This window comes from Kryptolebias marmoratus, linkage group LG2, assembly GCF_001649575.2.
Source record: "Kryptolebias marmoratus isolate JLee-2015 linkage group LG2, ASM164957v2, whole genome shotgun sequence".
Classification (NCBI taxonomy): Eukaryota; Metazoa; Chordata; class Actinopteri; order Cyprinodontiformes; family Rivulidae; genus Kryptolebias; species Kryptolebias marmoratus.
In genome coordinates this window covers 415,674-431,169 of record NC_051431.1, presented here as the reverse complement: position 1 = coordinate 431,169, position 15,496 = coordinate 415,674, and the positions used below count along the sequence as shown (strand labels likewise).

The 15,496-nt window shown below is 42.3% G+C and overlaps 1 protein-coding gene across 3 annotated transcripts; it reads left to right on the top strand.

Moving 5' to 3' along the window:
* Positions 1-2,511: 2,511 nt before the first annotated feature.
* On the top strand, positions 2,512-12,064 carry zgc:162698 (uncharacterized protein LOC560165 homolog). 3 transcript variants are annotated; one of them, XM_017431090.3, is made up of 21 exons: positions 2,512-2,714; positions 3,416-3,491; positions 3,579-3,673; positions 4,163-4,279; positions 4,357-4,419; positions 5,164-5,208; positions 5,609-5,638; positions 5,782-5,905; positions 6,510-6,571; positions 6,645-6,828; positions 6,916-7,015; positions 7,536-7,629; positions 8,463-8,531; positions 8,830-8,938; positions 9,028-9,086; positions 9,306-9,409; positions 9,481-9,554; positions 9,764-9,825; positions 9,924-9,976; positions 10,084-10,114; positions 11,549-12,064. In XM_017431090.3, exons 1-21 carry the CDS (start codon positions 2,592-2,594, stop codon positions 11,588-11,590), a joined length of 1,716 nt encoding a protein of 571 aa, XP_017286579.1. In that variant the 5' UTR covers positions 2,512-2,591; the 3' UTR covers positions 11,591-12,064. The 3 variants fall into 3 exon arrangements, with proteins under 3 accessions (XP_017286579.1, XP_017286578.1, XP_017286577.1); XM_017431089.3 differs by lacking the exon at positions 8,463-8,531 and adding an exon at positions 7,697-7,774 and having other exon boundaries at positions 2,513-2,714; positions 4,166-4,279; XM_017431088.3 differs by lacking the exon at positions 8,463-8,531 and adding an exon at positions 7,697-7,774 and having other exon boundaries at positions 2,513-2,714.
* Positions 12,065-15,496: the final 3,432 nt, after the last annotated feature.

The window sequence follows — 15,496 nt, the reverse complement described above, 5'->3', positions numbered from 1 at the left end:
TTTTAACTCAATTATTGACAGAACCCAGAAGAAACTGAACCAGTGGCTGCAGAGAGATTTATCATTGAGAGGCAGAATCCTGTTAACCAAGGCTGAGGGACTTTCTCGTCTTACTTATGCTGCTTTATCTCTGGATGTCAACAAAAAGGTCTCCAAAGATATTAACAAGATGCTATTTAACTTTATTTGGAAAAACAAAAAACATTATATTAAAAAATCAGTAATTATGAATAGTTATGAAAAAGGCGGCCTCAATTTTTTAGACTTTGACACCTTAAATAATACATTTAAAATAAATTGGCTAAAACAATTCATCAGGAACCCATTTTCAATCTGGAACTTCATTCCAAACTTCGTCTTTTCTAAATTAGGAGGTCTAAATTTCCTTTTATTTTGTAATTATAATGTTAATAAAATCCCCTTGAAACTGTCCAATTTTCATAAACAAATGCTTCTCTCCTGGTCTCTGATTTACAAACATAATTTCTCTCCACACAGATATTACATTTGGAACAATAAAGACATTTTGCATAAAAACAAATCCTTATTTTTCTCCAATTGGTTCATTCACAACATTGTTTCAGTTAATCAATTGCTCAAAAGTGATGGATCTTTAATGACTTACCAAGATTTTTTGACACACTATGGCCCTATAATTCCTTGCAATGAATTTAGTGTTGTAATAAATGCCATTCCTGCCGGAGCTGTTATTTTGTTTAAAGGTTTCATAGAAAAAAACCCAACACAATTTAATTTTGACCCAACAGAACCTGAAATTGGCCAAATTTGTTTCTCCTCTTTGCGTAATAGCAATCGAGGTATACGCTCTTTATTTCAGAAAGACGTTGTGTCTACTCCACATGTAACCTCTTATTGGAACACGATTGTTAATAACCTTAATTGGAAAGTAATTTGGACCTTACCGTCAAAATACATAATAACTAATAAAGTAAAAGAAGTATCTTTCAAAATTATTCACAGAATTTACCCCTCCAAAATATTTTTACAACGCTTTAATAATAATTTGGATACTACATGTTCCTTTTGTGAAGTAAACCCAGAAGATACGCTCCATCTATTTTGGTCTTGCCCCTTTTCTGTTATATTTTGGAAAAACATTTGCACTTTAATTTGTAACTCTATCGATCCTGATTTCTCCCTTTGTTTTGAACATGTATTGTTTGGCCTTACCAACTACCCAATTTAAAAAAAAAACATTCTTATATAATCAACTTAATTTTATTCTTAGCCAAATGGCACATACACAAATCACGTTATACAAACAAAAAACCGCTTCTTTCCGTTTTTGAAAATGAGGTCAAACAATACATTAGTACCATTGAAAACTCATCCAATGCTAAAGCAATGAAAACCTGGAATTTGTGTGCCCTATTTAATGTTTTTATGTAATATCATAATGCTGAATTGTCTTATTGTTTGTAACCCCCTGGCGGATTTGTACTGTATGTTTCAATAAAGTTCATTAAAAAAAAAAAAATTTTGATTGATTGATATATTGCCCTCCTTTGGTTGAACAGAGAACTGCAGCCTCGCTGTTTATCTATACTGCCCTCCCGTGGTCGAACTGAGACTTGCAGCTTCGCGTTTTATCTCTATACTGCCCTCCTGTGGTCGAACAGAGAACTGCAGCCTCTCTGTTTTTATCTATACTGCCCTCCCGTGGTCAAAAAGAGAACTGCAGCCTCGCTGTTTATCTCTATATTGCCCTCCTGTGGTCGGACTGAGAATTGTAGCCTCGCTGTTAATCTCTATATTGATTTTGGTTGATTGATATATTGCCCTCCTGTGGTCGAACTGAGAATTGCAGCCTCGATGTTTATATCTATACTGCCCTCCTGTGGTCAAAAAGAGAACTGCAGCCTCGATGTTTATATCTATACTGCCCTCCTGTGGTCAAAAAGAGAACTGCAGCCTCGCTGTTTATATCTATACTGCCCTCCTGTGGTCGAACTGAGAATTGCATGTGGGTTTTTATTTATTTATTTATTTTTGACACGTCATGATGTGAAGCACCTTTGGAGTGGGGCAGACTGTCTTCAGGTCACCTCTCCTAACACTAAAAGCTTTTTCCTTGTAATCAAAGTTACCATGCTTTGAGACTGAAAAACCCAACCTGTAATTTCTTTTATATTTTAAAGAAACCTTAAAGGGACTTTTTGCAGACATTGGAGCTGAGGCACAAGAATTGTGTGGAGCTTTAAGCTCTCAGTGGAGCTGAATGAAGTCAGAACTTTGGTGTCAATTTACAGAAAGCAGAACACAACAAGTGTGAGATTAGAAATGAACACACCGAGTTAAAAATAGTTAATTTATCTTCACTGAGTTTTTATAGCAGCCATGTTTAGCTACAATTAGCTCTAAGTTACCTTTTGGCTACATTTAATTTTTAGCTGCCGTTTTGACTTCCATAATTCATTCTTCAACAGTCCAGTTTCCCTAATCCGTCCTTGTTATCAAACGTCCCACGGCCCCTGAACGCACCACCTCTCGCGGTGCAACGTCACCCGGAACCCGGAAACGTGCTGGTTGTGAGCTGTCGCTGTTGTTGGTTCCTGTTACTGCTGGTTCTGATGGCTGGCTCGGTGGCTGCGGGTCTCTGGGCCTCGTCGCTGTTCCTGCTGCTGCTGGCGGGCCGAACCGGACCGGCCTGGGCCGGGTCCGAACCGGGGAAGTGGACCGTGGACATGAGCGGCGTGAGTTTCCTGTTCGGAGCGGTTACCTGCGAGATGTGGCGTTTATCTGAAAGTCACCAGGAGTTCAGCTCAGCCTGATGTTTCTGTTCATCATTTAAAAACTGATCAGCTGCTGTTCGTCATCCAGGGGCCTCCGGGGGCTCCGGGGCCCCCCGGGGCCAAAGACCTGCCGGGTTCGGACCAGCACGTTTTCATTTTAAAAAATAAACTATAAACTGTAAGATTAATCTGATCAACTCTTGTAAATATGTTAATTTAAATCTTGTTTCAGGAAGCACATCTGTAAACATCTGTAGACATCTGCCCTTTGGTTCCAGGAGGCTTGTTCTCCTCAGATGAAACTTTACAAACTTAAAGTTGGATTTATTTATTAGAAATCTGCTCTTTCTGGACAGTTTAAACCCCATGTTGACCTCAGGCGGTTCAGACTCGGTTCGGACTCTGTTGGTACTCTAGATGACCTTTGACCCTTCCCCTACTGATGGGCAGCAGGTCATTGCTGATGTTTTTCCACCTTGGCGTCGTGCTAACAGAACCTGCTGGTTTTCTGGAGGCGGTGTTCTCGGCTCTTCTCTCAGCGCCTGCTGTAGGCCTCGTTGTGGTCGCGTGCTTCTTCCCCTCACGTCGCTGAGTTTAAGACCTTCAGCAGATAAATGGAACCTGAGGAAGTTTATTTGTGCTCTTTTGTTGGCTTCTTTCAGCAAACCCTGAAGGACAAGCAGCAGTTCTTCGTCTTCAGGAAGACTCTGTTCAACAGCAGCTTCATCCGCCTGAAAGGTCCGGCTCCTCCGCCTGCCTCTGCCAGACACGTTGGAAGCTCCAGCGGCTTCTTTTTTAACGGTTCTGTCCTCTTTGTGTCCTCAGTTTTGTCTTCAAAATGTCCTTACCCTACCGTCCAGCTGAATTTTTCTTGGTATCTGAGGAACTCTCACTGCTACAACGAGATCATCAACCTGGAGGTAAGAGCTTCCCTCCATCCTGCTGGGCTCTGATTACAGATCAACAACCAGACACGAGTCTACAAACACACTGGAGAGATTTCATTTCCTGTCAGCATGACAGCTGCAGCTGAAACTGGTAAAACAGTAGCTGAAATGAGCTGAAATTAGCTGAAATTAGCGACAGATGCTATAAAGAAAATGAACAAACGGTAGATCTGTGAGTTTTGTTTCTTCGTGTAACTCTTTGCAACGTTCATCTGAAGTGTTCAAATAAAAACGATCCCAGTGGGTCAGATGGTTCTACCAGAACCCAGTAATCCGGGTTCCTCTTCAGGTCATGATGCGTTCACTGTCCCTCAGAAACACAAAGGAAAAAACTGTTTTTTTCAGTTGATTCTTTTGCATTTAAGTGTCCATTTTTCCAAAGCAGTTCATTAAAACTACTTTGATACTTGTTGGTAATCTTTGTCCTGTTGTTTGTTTGTTTGTTTGTTTACTCGTTGGCAGCAGGAACAGGCTCATGCTTACTTCGGCTCCAACGCCATCATGGAAAAAGGAGGAAGCGGTTTCTACCTTCAGCACGACTACTCCCCCATCAGCTGTCCGACCAGCGGGCTGGACGTGGTGAGGAGCACGCCGACACACAGATCACCTTTGTTTGTGTTGATTGTTTGGTACAGTTGTTTGTTTTTCTGGCTCAGTTTGGTTTGGCTGCGTCTGACTTGAAGAAGCCTCCGATGAAGCTGCAGCTGCAGGAGATCCAGGTGAGACTCGAACCTCTGCCTGAAGGCCGAGAGCGCAGACCAGTCGGGGTTAACTTCAGCCTGACTTTAGCAGAAGTTGTTCAAATCTTGGATTCTAACTGATAATCTGACAGTTTCCAAAAACAACATTTCTGCAGAAATTAGTTCCAAACAGACAAAATGACTTCTTAGTTGAAATTATTATTACAGGTGATTTCTGAACAAAATGTAACATCAGACGATGATATAATAACCACCTGATGTGTTTGATGGGCTGGTTATTTGTGTAAATATTAGTATTTTTATCTTCCTTTTTGTTGGAAACTTCATACAAACAGCAGCAGAGGTCCTTCTGCTGCTTCGTTTGTTTTAGATTTCTGTGTTCAGATTGTTGATTGTTTCTGTCATCTTAAACATGGCCGACATGTTCTCCTGACTGGGATCGTTCAGAAGTTATTTTCATTGTTTCGGCCAGCAGCTCGTACCCGTCGAACAGGAAGTTCAGGAAGCTTCTTCTCTCCGCTGCGTTTAAACTTGTTTATTAACTCGTCCTCGAGTCAGGAAATAATTTAACCCGACGGAGTTCTGGAGATGGAATTTAATAAAAACACCAGCAGATTGTTGATTATTTGTTCTTCAACATGAACACCTTCCTTCCTCTGATTGTTTCAAGTCAAGTTTATTTGTTTACCCGTTTCAGCAACAAGGCCGTTCAAAGTGCTTTACGTCTTAAAAACATTTTATTTTCTAACTGTTTGTTTTTAGAACACTACAGGGAGGAGGAGGAGAGACGTTCATCCGAAACCAAAGGTACACACACACACACACACACACACACACACACCTCCAAACGTCCTGCGGCCCTCAGATTATGACATCATGAGTCAGCCGTCCTCTGATTGGTTTAAAACAAGCTGAAAGGAGGAGGGCGGAGCAGGAAGAAAGAAACCCGAACTGCAGCGACTCTCTCCACATCTTTGTCCAGCATGAAGAAGCTAAAACGCTTCAACTTGCTGTTTTGAGACAGAATTAGTTTCACAGAGGTTCTCTGAGACTCGCTCGAGGAACTTGAGAACGTTTGCAAACACTTTGAGACAGTTTGGAGACTGGCTTTAGGATGTCAGTTCTCAGACAGGATGCAGAGTTAACCAGGTCAAACATGAAACATTTCACTGCAGTTTCATAATTATTTATTTCTTTGTCTCCTCAGCCGGCTGCTGTAGGCGGAGCTTCTAACAAGGTTAGTTGGGTTAACTAAACCAGGTTAATAAGTTATTTAGTTTGGATGTTGAGGCTTGGAGCGTCAGCAAATACAGAAGCACCTAAACCAACTAAATAAACGTCATGAAGTTGTTGTGTTTGGTTTCTGCTTTCTGCTTCCAGTCGACTCCTCATTCTGCCCCCAACCTGGTGGCTGAGACCTGGGAGGACGGGCCCTATGTCTTCATCCTCAGAGTCCAGGGCGGCGGGGACACCCCGGCCGGCAAGGATCCATGGACACTACAGTGTCAGTACACTCAGGGACACGTGCACACTCGGGGACACGTGCACACTCGGGGACACGTGCACACTCGGGGACACGTGCACACTCAGGGACACGCCCACACCCACACCCTGACTTTCCAACTGAAATGTAAAAAACACGAAAACTGGAACCAAAACAAACATTTCAAACCTGTAATTAAGACCATAAAGTATTTTTCCTGTTAATTGTGTATATACAGTAAATACTTGTGCTTTGGGGACAAAAATGGCCAACAATTGATTAAAAAGTCTGGAATTTTAAAACTGGAGCGGTGCCATAAAAACTAAAGGAAGCTGAGACCAGATGTGAAAGTTCAAAGTAAAGTTTGAAAGTTGCTGAAAGCATTTCTGTGGTAAATTTTAATCACATTTAAATCTCTACATTTGGATAAAACTGACTCAAAGTAAAGATACATTTCATTTTATAGAAGTTTTAGGTTAAAAACTGTAAATGGTCCAAAACTGTCGTCTTTGCAGCTAAAGATCAAATGTTGTAAACTTTCATCCTGGCAGCCATTTGTTTCCTTTTCGTCTGGATGTTAGCGCAGCTTACGTTGCCCTCTGATGGTGTCTGTTTGTGTTTTTAGTTCAGCTCAGCGTGGAGGGCCCTCATGGCTACATATCTGCCACCGAATGGCCTCTGATGATGGTAAGAACGCACACACAGAAAAGATCTACCTCCTCCTCCCAGACTCGTCAGCATGGCTGCCTCTGTCCTCCAGTTCTACATGGCGATGTGCATCGTGTACGTGCTGATGGCCATGCTGTGGTTGGTTCTGTCCGCCTGCTACTGGAGGGACCTGCTCAGGATCCAGTTCTGGATCGGAGGCGTCATCTTCCTGGGGATGTTGGAGAAGGCCATTTACTACGCCGAGTTCCAGAGCATCAGATACGACGGCGTGTCGGGTAGGCGAGGACGTGCTGGGCTTCATCCTCTTCACAGCAGCTGGGGTGAAAAGTGGAAATAATGAGATGTAATGTGTCCTCCTGCAGTCCAGGGGGCGGTGGTGTTCGCCGAGGTGCTCTCTGCAGTGAAGAGGACTCTGGCCAGGGTTCTCGTCATCATCGCCAGTCTGGGATACGGCATCGTGAAGTGAGTCAGACCTTCAACACCTCAGATTTACATCGTTGACTCAAAGTAGTTTTATTTTAAATCTGATTTTAGGTGGAACTAAGTAACAACCAAAAGAACAAATCTGTGTTTTTGAGGTCTTCTTCAGCTCAGTTTCATCTTCATCTTCTCATCACTTCAACTTCAAACCCTGCTGCGTTCACTGGACTGTTATTTTGTGGGAAATCAGAACTCTTTTCTTCTGTTATTTACTTGACTTGACTTTTGTCGACTTGATTATTACTCTGTCTTTAATTTATTCCTTCAAATTCTCCATTTGTTCCTGGTTTGACTAAATTAAAACAATCAACATTTATTTTTTATTGTTCGCCACTAAAGACTGAAAACAAACCTGAAAGCAGCGGAGCCACAGTGAAGCTCTGAGGTTCTGAAGGAGCCAATCAGGGACAAAGTTTAGGACCCATCATTATCTGGGATGGGTTGTTTTAATAACCTGGAGCATTTTTACCTACCTGTGGCTGAACTGCTGGTTTTGTTTCAGGCCCAGGCTCGGCGCCTTGCTGCACAGAGTCGTCGCCGTCGGGCTGCTTTATTTGGTCTTCTCCATCGTCGAGGGGATCCTGCGAGTCAACATGGTGAGTCCTGCAGACGCCGCAGTCCACTTCCTGTTTGCCCGGGAGTCTGACCTCTGTGTCTCTGCAGGATCGAGGAAACGCCAACAGCAATCTGTTTTTGTGTGATGTGTTGCTGGCCTTCACTGACTCCTGTGTTGTCTGGTGGATATCCTTTAAACCCCCCAATAAATCAGAAATCCAGGAATCTGTCTTTAAACTGAGGGCCACTAACAGACACCTTCTGCTACTTAAAGGAGTTCAGAACGAGTTACTGTCCTGCGTATTAATTGATTCAGATTCAGAACTAAATACTTTTGTCCATTAAAACACTTTATTCTTTTACTTTTTCTCAAACATGGTTTTTATCTCAAGAATTTAAAGCTAGTTGTTGTTGATACCTCCAACCACCAGGGGGCGCCCGAACCGGTTTTTAAGCAAAAACAGACAACAGTCCTGAATCATAAAGCCTGGTCTGAGATCAGCACTCGTTACGATGCTTTCCCTGCTTTGAAACAGGAACGTGTTTTATATTAATTAACGCTGCAGGCCTTAAGGAGGAAGTCAGCCACGCTGTGAGAAGCAGGAAGCTGGAAGTTTGAAGAGAATTCTGACAAACTCAAAGGTTTTTGTTTAGAATGTCCATTCCTAACCCATTACTACCCCAAATACTAAATATTGGAAAACATGCAGGGTTGTCTCCAAGTGACCTTTGACCCCTGCTGTTTCCAGTCTGGCACTGGTTTAACCTGTTTCATTTTTCCTCCCGTATGCAAACTTTTCATCATATCTTCATACCTTCCCTTCCTTTCTGTCCTAATGTCCTCCTCCTCCTCCTCCTCCTCCTCCTCCTTCAGGCTGAAGATGATGTTGTTCTCCTGGCTGCTATTCCTCTGGCTCTGCTCGATTCTACCCTCTGCTGGTGGATATCCGTTACTGCACCTTTCCCCTTCTTTACTGTCGTTTTTTAGAAACTTTCTCTCCCTCTTTCTGTTTTTCCTGCCTTGTTCTTCATGTTTGTGTTCAGTAGAAACCTACTTCTGAAATCAAGATCATTTGTTCTAGGTTTGGTTAGATTTCTTCATGTTTGCTGCCATAAACGGGAGCATTAGCCGTAAAATTTCCCCTTAAATTTAACAGAGTAAGAAGCTTTGGACACATTGATTTGTGGGTAAACAGCAGAAAGTAATAAAACTCAGTGACGCTCCTTGACCACGCTGTCACATCTTTGTGAGTCTGGCTCAGACGATGAAGCTGCTGAAGCTGAGGAGGAACGTGGTGAAGCTGTCTCTCTTCAGACACTTCACCAACACGCTCATCTTCGCCGTCATCGGTTCGTAAAGATCTCCTTCAGTTCGAGGTTTCCTCAGAATGACGTTACTCCTGTTTTAAACTCATCTGTAATTGTTGTTTTTTTTAAAGCGTCTGTCATTTTCATCATCTGGACGACAAAAACCTTCACGATGTCAGAGTGTCGCTCTGTGAGTACCTGCAGGACACCTGGGACCTGTTTTCTACCTTTAATTTAGGAAACCACCAGAAACAAGTCAGCCTGAACTTTCAGTTTATTTGATCGATCTGCCGCTGACCTTTGACCCGAGCGTCACAGATTTATTTCCTGCCACTTCAGAGCCACATTCAGTTTCTTTATTTGTCCTGAAAGTATCTGGATGTTTTCATGATTTGCTTCTGTGTTTTAGGACTGGAGAGAAGTTTGGATTCAAGAGGCTTTCTGGCGCTTCCTGTTCTCCATCATATTATTAGTTATCATGTTCCTGTGGCGACCGTCCGCCAATAATCAGAGGTAAAGTGTTTGTTTGGGACCGTCTGGTTCACTGTCAGCCTTCCAACCCGTTGTCTGTGCTTCTGTACCAGGTACGCCTTCAGCCCTCTGGTGGATGAAGAGAGCGAGGATGAGGAGAAGGAGCCCATGATGAACCAGGCTTTTGGTCCGAAACGTTTGTTGTTTTTTTCTCTTTCCTCAGTCGTCGTCAGTCTCAGCTTCAACTCTTTAACTCTCCAAAGCATTTAAAAGATTCTGAATTAGTTTGCTGTTAGAAGTAATATTTTTTACACCAGTTCCCTGATTTAAAGCTAAAGTCACACTTTTCCTGCTTGGCTTCTCGTCACTTTGTTTGATTTGATTTTTTGTCTCCAGAGGGGATGAAGATGAGGAGCACGAAGAACGAGACCAACGGCACGGCCAAAGCCAGCAAAGTGGTGAGTCCCTGCGTGTGATCCAGCTGCTGTCCCAACACAGCTTCTTTTAAACCTGTGGAAGATACGAAGCAGCTGAACAACATTCTGTTTATCTGCAGGATGAGGATCTGAAATGGGTCGAGGAGAACATCCCATCATCTATGGCAGATGTGTAAGTCAGAATAAAGTTGTTGTTTTGGCTCATTTTGTTTGTTTGTGGAATGAAATAAAAATGTGGATGGATTTAAGAATTTTCCTGTTTTTCCCTCTTCCTCGCAGCGCCCTGCCGCCTCTGCTCGACTCCGATGAGGTGAGTTTTCTTGTGTTGCCTGAAGGAATGCATGTCACCCGCCGCCTTTGACTCTCAGCTACTACCACACCAAGGTTCAGCTCTGTCTGGGAAACTGATGTAGCCTTCATTAAATCTGTCCAGGGGTGTTTCAGCACACAGACACCAGCAGGCCATAATTAAACTTATCAACCAGACCCGACTCGGTCACCATGGTAACAGTCTGAACATAACTTGAAGCTCCAGCTGTTCAAATTTTACTGACGACAAAAACAGCCGAAGTTCATCCTGACGTCAGCTCCTGATTTGTGTCAGACTCACCGCAGTACTGACCGGGAGCAGCAGGGAGCAGCAGACACTCACAGGAGATGCTGCGTTGCCACGGTTACGTCACACCGTTGTTTATCCTCCTCTTTGTTGCCATGGCGAGCGGAGCGACGTGACGTCAGCAGACTTGTGTTTGGAGGTGCTGCAGCCATTAATAATCCAACCGAGGACGCTACAAAAAACATCAAATAATCTTTGATTTATTTATTTTTTATCAGATCCTGCAGAGAGCAGGAGGATTACACCTTTCTGTTTATTTCCTCCCATTCCCCAAATGATTCCCTCCTTCATCCTCCTAACGGAGCCGTTTTAAGTCGTCCTGCAATCTCCAAAGTGCCTCTGATGTGAAATCAGCTGCTTATGTAAGCTGCTGCTCCAACACCGACATATTAAAATGCACAGAAAATATTAGGAGCGTGCACGGTGCAACAGGAAGGAAAACGACAGGAATGTAAATGCTGCTGTAAAACTGCAGATCTTTCCTATGAAGGGATGGGATTAGGGAAATAATAATTCCCTCCTCACGGCAGATTACGTAACATATTCTTGTTGTTTAGAAAGTAAATGAAGGTAAAATCTGACCTGTGTTCCTGTAATCCCACATGATGTCATTCATCCTGATTAAAGAGGGAAGGTCTGCAAAGACCTGCGGACCTGATTCAGGTTCATCTTCATCTCCTCCATTTAATGAGCCGCCTCACCCTGTTTTTAATTTCATTAAAGGAAAGAAGGAAATGACCTCATGATGCCCTCTGACCTTTGAACTCAAAGCCCACTTTTGCTAAATGACTGTTTTTTAACTCAGAAGGGTTTTGAATCTAAAAGTTTGAAACTTAACCAAGAAGTTCTGGAGACCACTGGGCTCAGATCGGCGCTGAAGCGTCTCCACCGTCTGACTTGTGCTCCTGCCTCTAGTTACAACAAATCTTGATGATTCAAACTCTTTCTCTTCACATATAACCTCATTTTTAAGTATTTTTTAAATGTGTTTTGAGCCCGTTCTTTTGAAGCCGGTGTGTAACTGTGGTTTACTTCTGGTGACCGTCTTGAAACCCGGGATGATTTCAGTTTGTGGTTCTCCACACGTGGGATGAGCCAACGAACAATAAGATGGTTTTTCTGTTGCAGGAAACCCAGACAACCAAGTTTGAGATGTCTAAGATGGAGTGAAGACGGAGCTGGAGGACTGCAGCGAAGGTGCTGGTCAGCTTGTGATTTCATCCCTGAGGTTATGAGCTTTGTAAGCCTGATTGTACAGACACTGGGGAGGAATCACAGATCCTTTTCTTTTCCTTTTTAATGCCTGTTTGTATTTATGTAAAGATGACATATCCCTCTCTGTGACACAGGATCTTTTGGCTAACTCGATGTAAATGAACCTTTTTATTACTTCCATGAAAGATGTGATTTTCCAAACGCGTCTCTGTCAGCGGCACCGCCCTTCAGGACGCCGTCAGGGTTTGGTTCTTTTTCTTTTAACGGGTACAACATGTGAACTTCTGTAAAAGCCAAAGTTGTGAACCAGGAGGAAAAATGAAATATGTGAATTAATGTTTTTTCTTTTCTTTGTGGAGTTTGTTCTAGTTCTGTTTGCTTTCAGACGCATCTGGTTCTGATTCAACCATTAAAGATTTTTCACTTTCATTGAGTTTCAGGTGTTTTTGTAAAACGGCAGCAGAAAATGTTCTCCTTATTTATCAGTCGCCACAGGAACAGTTTAGTTACAGACAGAGGAAATACTCTGAGCACCACTCCAAACTCTGGAGAAAACGAGGATTAAAGTCGAACCTTCTGAAGCAGCAACAGGTGTTTCTGAGCGTTTCTTCATGATGCTGAGGTGACCAAGTCAGGCCCCACATCATTAATACACTGCCACCGTGCTCCATCCAGGACCACGCCACGTTCCCAACCCGATGAGTCCTGCGAGCGCTCAGACCAGCGGCGTCCCGGCTGATTCTGTCCGGGTCCGTCCTCTGAATCAGAACCCTCAGCTCTCAGGCGGCTCTGATCTGAACTCGTCATGACGACCCGTCTGCCCTCTGAGTGTGAAAACTCTGGATTTAGGATTTAATCCTGACAGGAAGTCCATCTGCTCGGCCTTTTCTCTTCTGTCAGACCTGAAGTTGAAACAAACATGTCGTCCACCTGCTGCTCCGTCAACAAACGTCATGTTTGGATTCATTTAGATTCAAACTGTTTATCTCACTAATTACTCCCATCGGCCATTAATGTGTGTGTGTGTGGTGTGTGTGGTGTGTGTGGTGTGTGCAGCTTTGCGGCTGTAATAACATAATCCCAGAGATTTGGCCTGACAGCAGGACAGTATGCTGCAGATTTCAGCTGACAGTGGGGAATTATCATCCCACACATTTTACACACGCGTTCTTTAATTGCTGTCGTGTGTCTCAACATGCGGCCCGCGGACTTCCTGAGGTCCATTTGACCCCTTTAACTCCATGGAAGAGTTTATATTTTACTGCATGTTTTTTAATGTTTGAGCAGAATAGTTTGCACAGTTTGGTGCAGAAACAAACAGGAAAGGTGAAACGGCAATAATGTTTCTGTCTTTGTGTTGGTTTGTCTCTACGTGTTTTCTCGCTACATGTTGTGTGGTAGTAGCTGACAGTCGTCTTTATGAGCATTAATAAAGTCTGACCCAAAGGGCTACAACTGCTCCCTTCTCTTTCTAAACGGAGTTTTGTTGAAAACTCTGTGAGAGATGTGCAATCCTTCTTTATTATTTACTGAAATCCTAATTGATAAAGCCAGAAACCTTCACCGGAGTGTGTGCTGAAACGCTGCTCTCAGGATTACACAGATCTATAAATAGTTTGAAATGAATTTAGGAAATGGACTCTCAGCTGGAAGGAACAAAGCTACAGACAGGCGGGTTTTGTCTTCTCTGTTCTCCGATCAGAGCAGGTTTTACCTTCGTCCCTGATGCTGGGCTGAAGGTCTGCGCTGAATGTGACCTCTGACTGATCCCCGCCGTCCTCCGCTTGATTCACCGCCTCTGATTGGCCTGACGTCTCACAGGTGTCAGTAAACGGATCTACTTCCACTGACCGAGCAGGTTCACAGCCCAGGACTCAAGGACACTTTGACAGGACGTCTCCCCGCTGAGCGCCACGTATTCTCTCAGTAATGATGCTGCAGAGATGATTCCAGCTCCTTTAAAATCTACAGGTTTATGTCGCAGGACACAAAATAAACTCAGCTGGTCTTCACAGGCTGTAAAATCAGGTAAATAAAACCTTCAACATCTGTGTGTGTTAAATCAAGTGCAGGCAGGAAGGAGGCTGTTGTTGCCTCCATGTTGGACAAACGTCTGATTTCTGCAAACATCAATTCTTTCAAATGTAAAAAACCTGAACAGTGAAGGTTAAAGGCTCACATCACCCTTTAAACTCAGAACTCTGTGATTTAATAAATAAAAACCCTGCAGCTTCTCGTGGACGGGGCGGCCATGTTGGATCCTGAGGTCAGGGCTGGTCAGGAATCTCCAACGTTTTGGGGAATTTTTCCTACCTGGAGTTTGAAAACTTCAAAATCTGAGAAGAAACGAAGGCCTCGACTTTCACCTCCTCCAAACTCAAACCTGATGCATTAATGAAGCATAAAACTAAAGGAAAGGAAAAAAAAGGTTTTAAACACGATCAAAAGAATGTTTTTATTTTTAACCATGGAAAGCATTTTTAATAGGTTCCTAAATTATTATTATTATTATAAGTTTGTAAAATGACAATTCTTTAACAACAAAGGAAACTATCAGAGAAGCTAAAAGGATTTTATTAGCTGCGTTTTTCTGCGACTGAGGGTCCAAATGTTGGAACCAATAATTACATTTTTTAACCTGTAAACAGTTTCATACAACAGAGATGAAGTCAGACAAACGTCCAAACTGTGAAAAATCCCCGTAATCCACGGAGCAGATTGGTGATCATATTATCATCAGGATGGGGATTAAAGGATTGTTGAAATAAATCTGCTGAACCTGGAAACCCCTTAGAGCACCGATGGCTCATTTAGCTTTTCAGTTTGATTTGTTGTTAAAAAAAAGAAATAAATAAAAGTCCAACAGGTGGACTCATCTGAGAGCAGGAATTCTGGATTTTACTAAAAACTAAAGATCAGACAAAAGCATCAATATTCAGTTTTATGAGCAACAAGAATTAAAGCAAAACTGTCAGAAAATTGGTTGGATTCACATAAATTTATTCTCAGCAACAGGTCACATAAAAGGTGGCGCAGGTCGGAGGTCAAAGGTCACCTCTATGGAGGACTCAAACTAAAAAAGTGACAAGAAAGAAATAAAGAAGATAAAAATGTTGTATTAAACATTTTTAGGGGAAAAAATTAAATAAAAAAAAAAAGGAAAAACATCAATTTATGTCACATTTTATAATGCAATATTTGTCTAAACCTCTTCTTTTTAATGTTTGTTTTATTTGTTGGCACACTTTATTGATTTCTGTATTAATTATTAATTATTAGTTAGGACATTTTATCCACAGCGACTGAAATATGGCCGACCAGCCAGATGAAACAGATCTGCTTTACTACAGGAAAAATCTCATATTACTGCCCCCATTACATAAACGGATGAGATTATCAATACACAGATTAATGAACGTCCAATCATATTCAGGCTCCGCCCCCGGCGCTCACTCAACACTTCACTTGTCCAAGAAAATTAAAATAAAACTCAAAGACGGGCAGTTTAGTTGTTAGATTTTAGTCTTTATTGTTCTATCTTTTTCTTGACAGTTTGCTAGCGGACATGTGAAAACTGGGACCAACAAAACATCATCGTCATCATCATCGTCGTTATTATTGTTTTTTTAATTACAGCATATTGTCAGACTGCAGTAACAGTGAGAAGATGGTGTTTAAAAAATAAAACAAAACAAAAAGAATCAAAACCAAACAGGAAAACAACAAAAAAAATAAAAACATTTTGACTTTTAATAATCGATGTTTGTATTTTTTCTTCTTCTTCTTTTTTTGAATCCTTGTTCACAGAATAACAGTCTAAAAACATTAAACACACAGAGCTGAAGACGGTGCAGTGTTGGG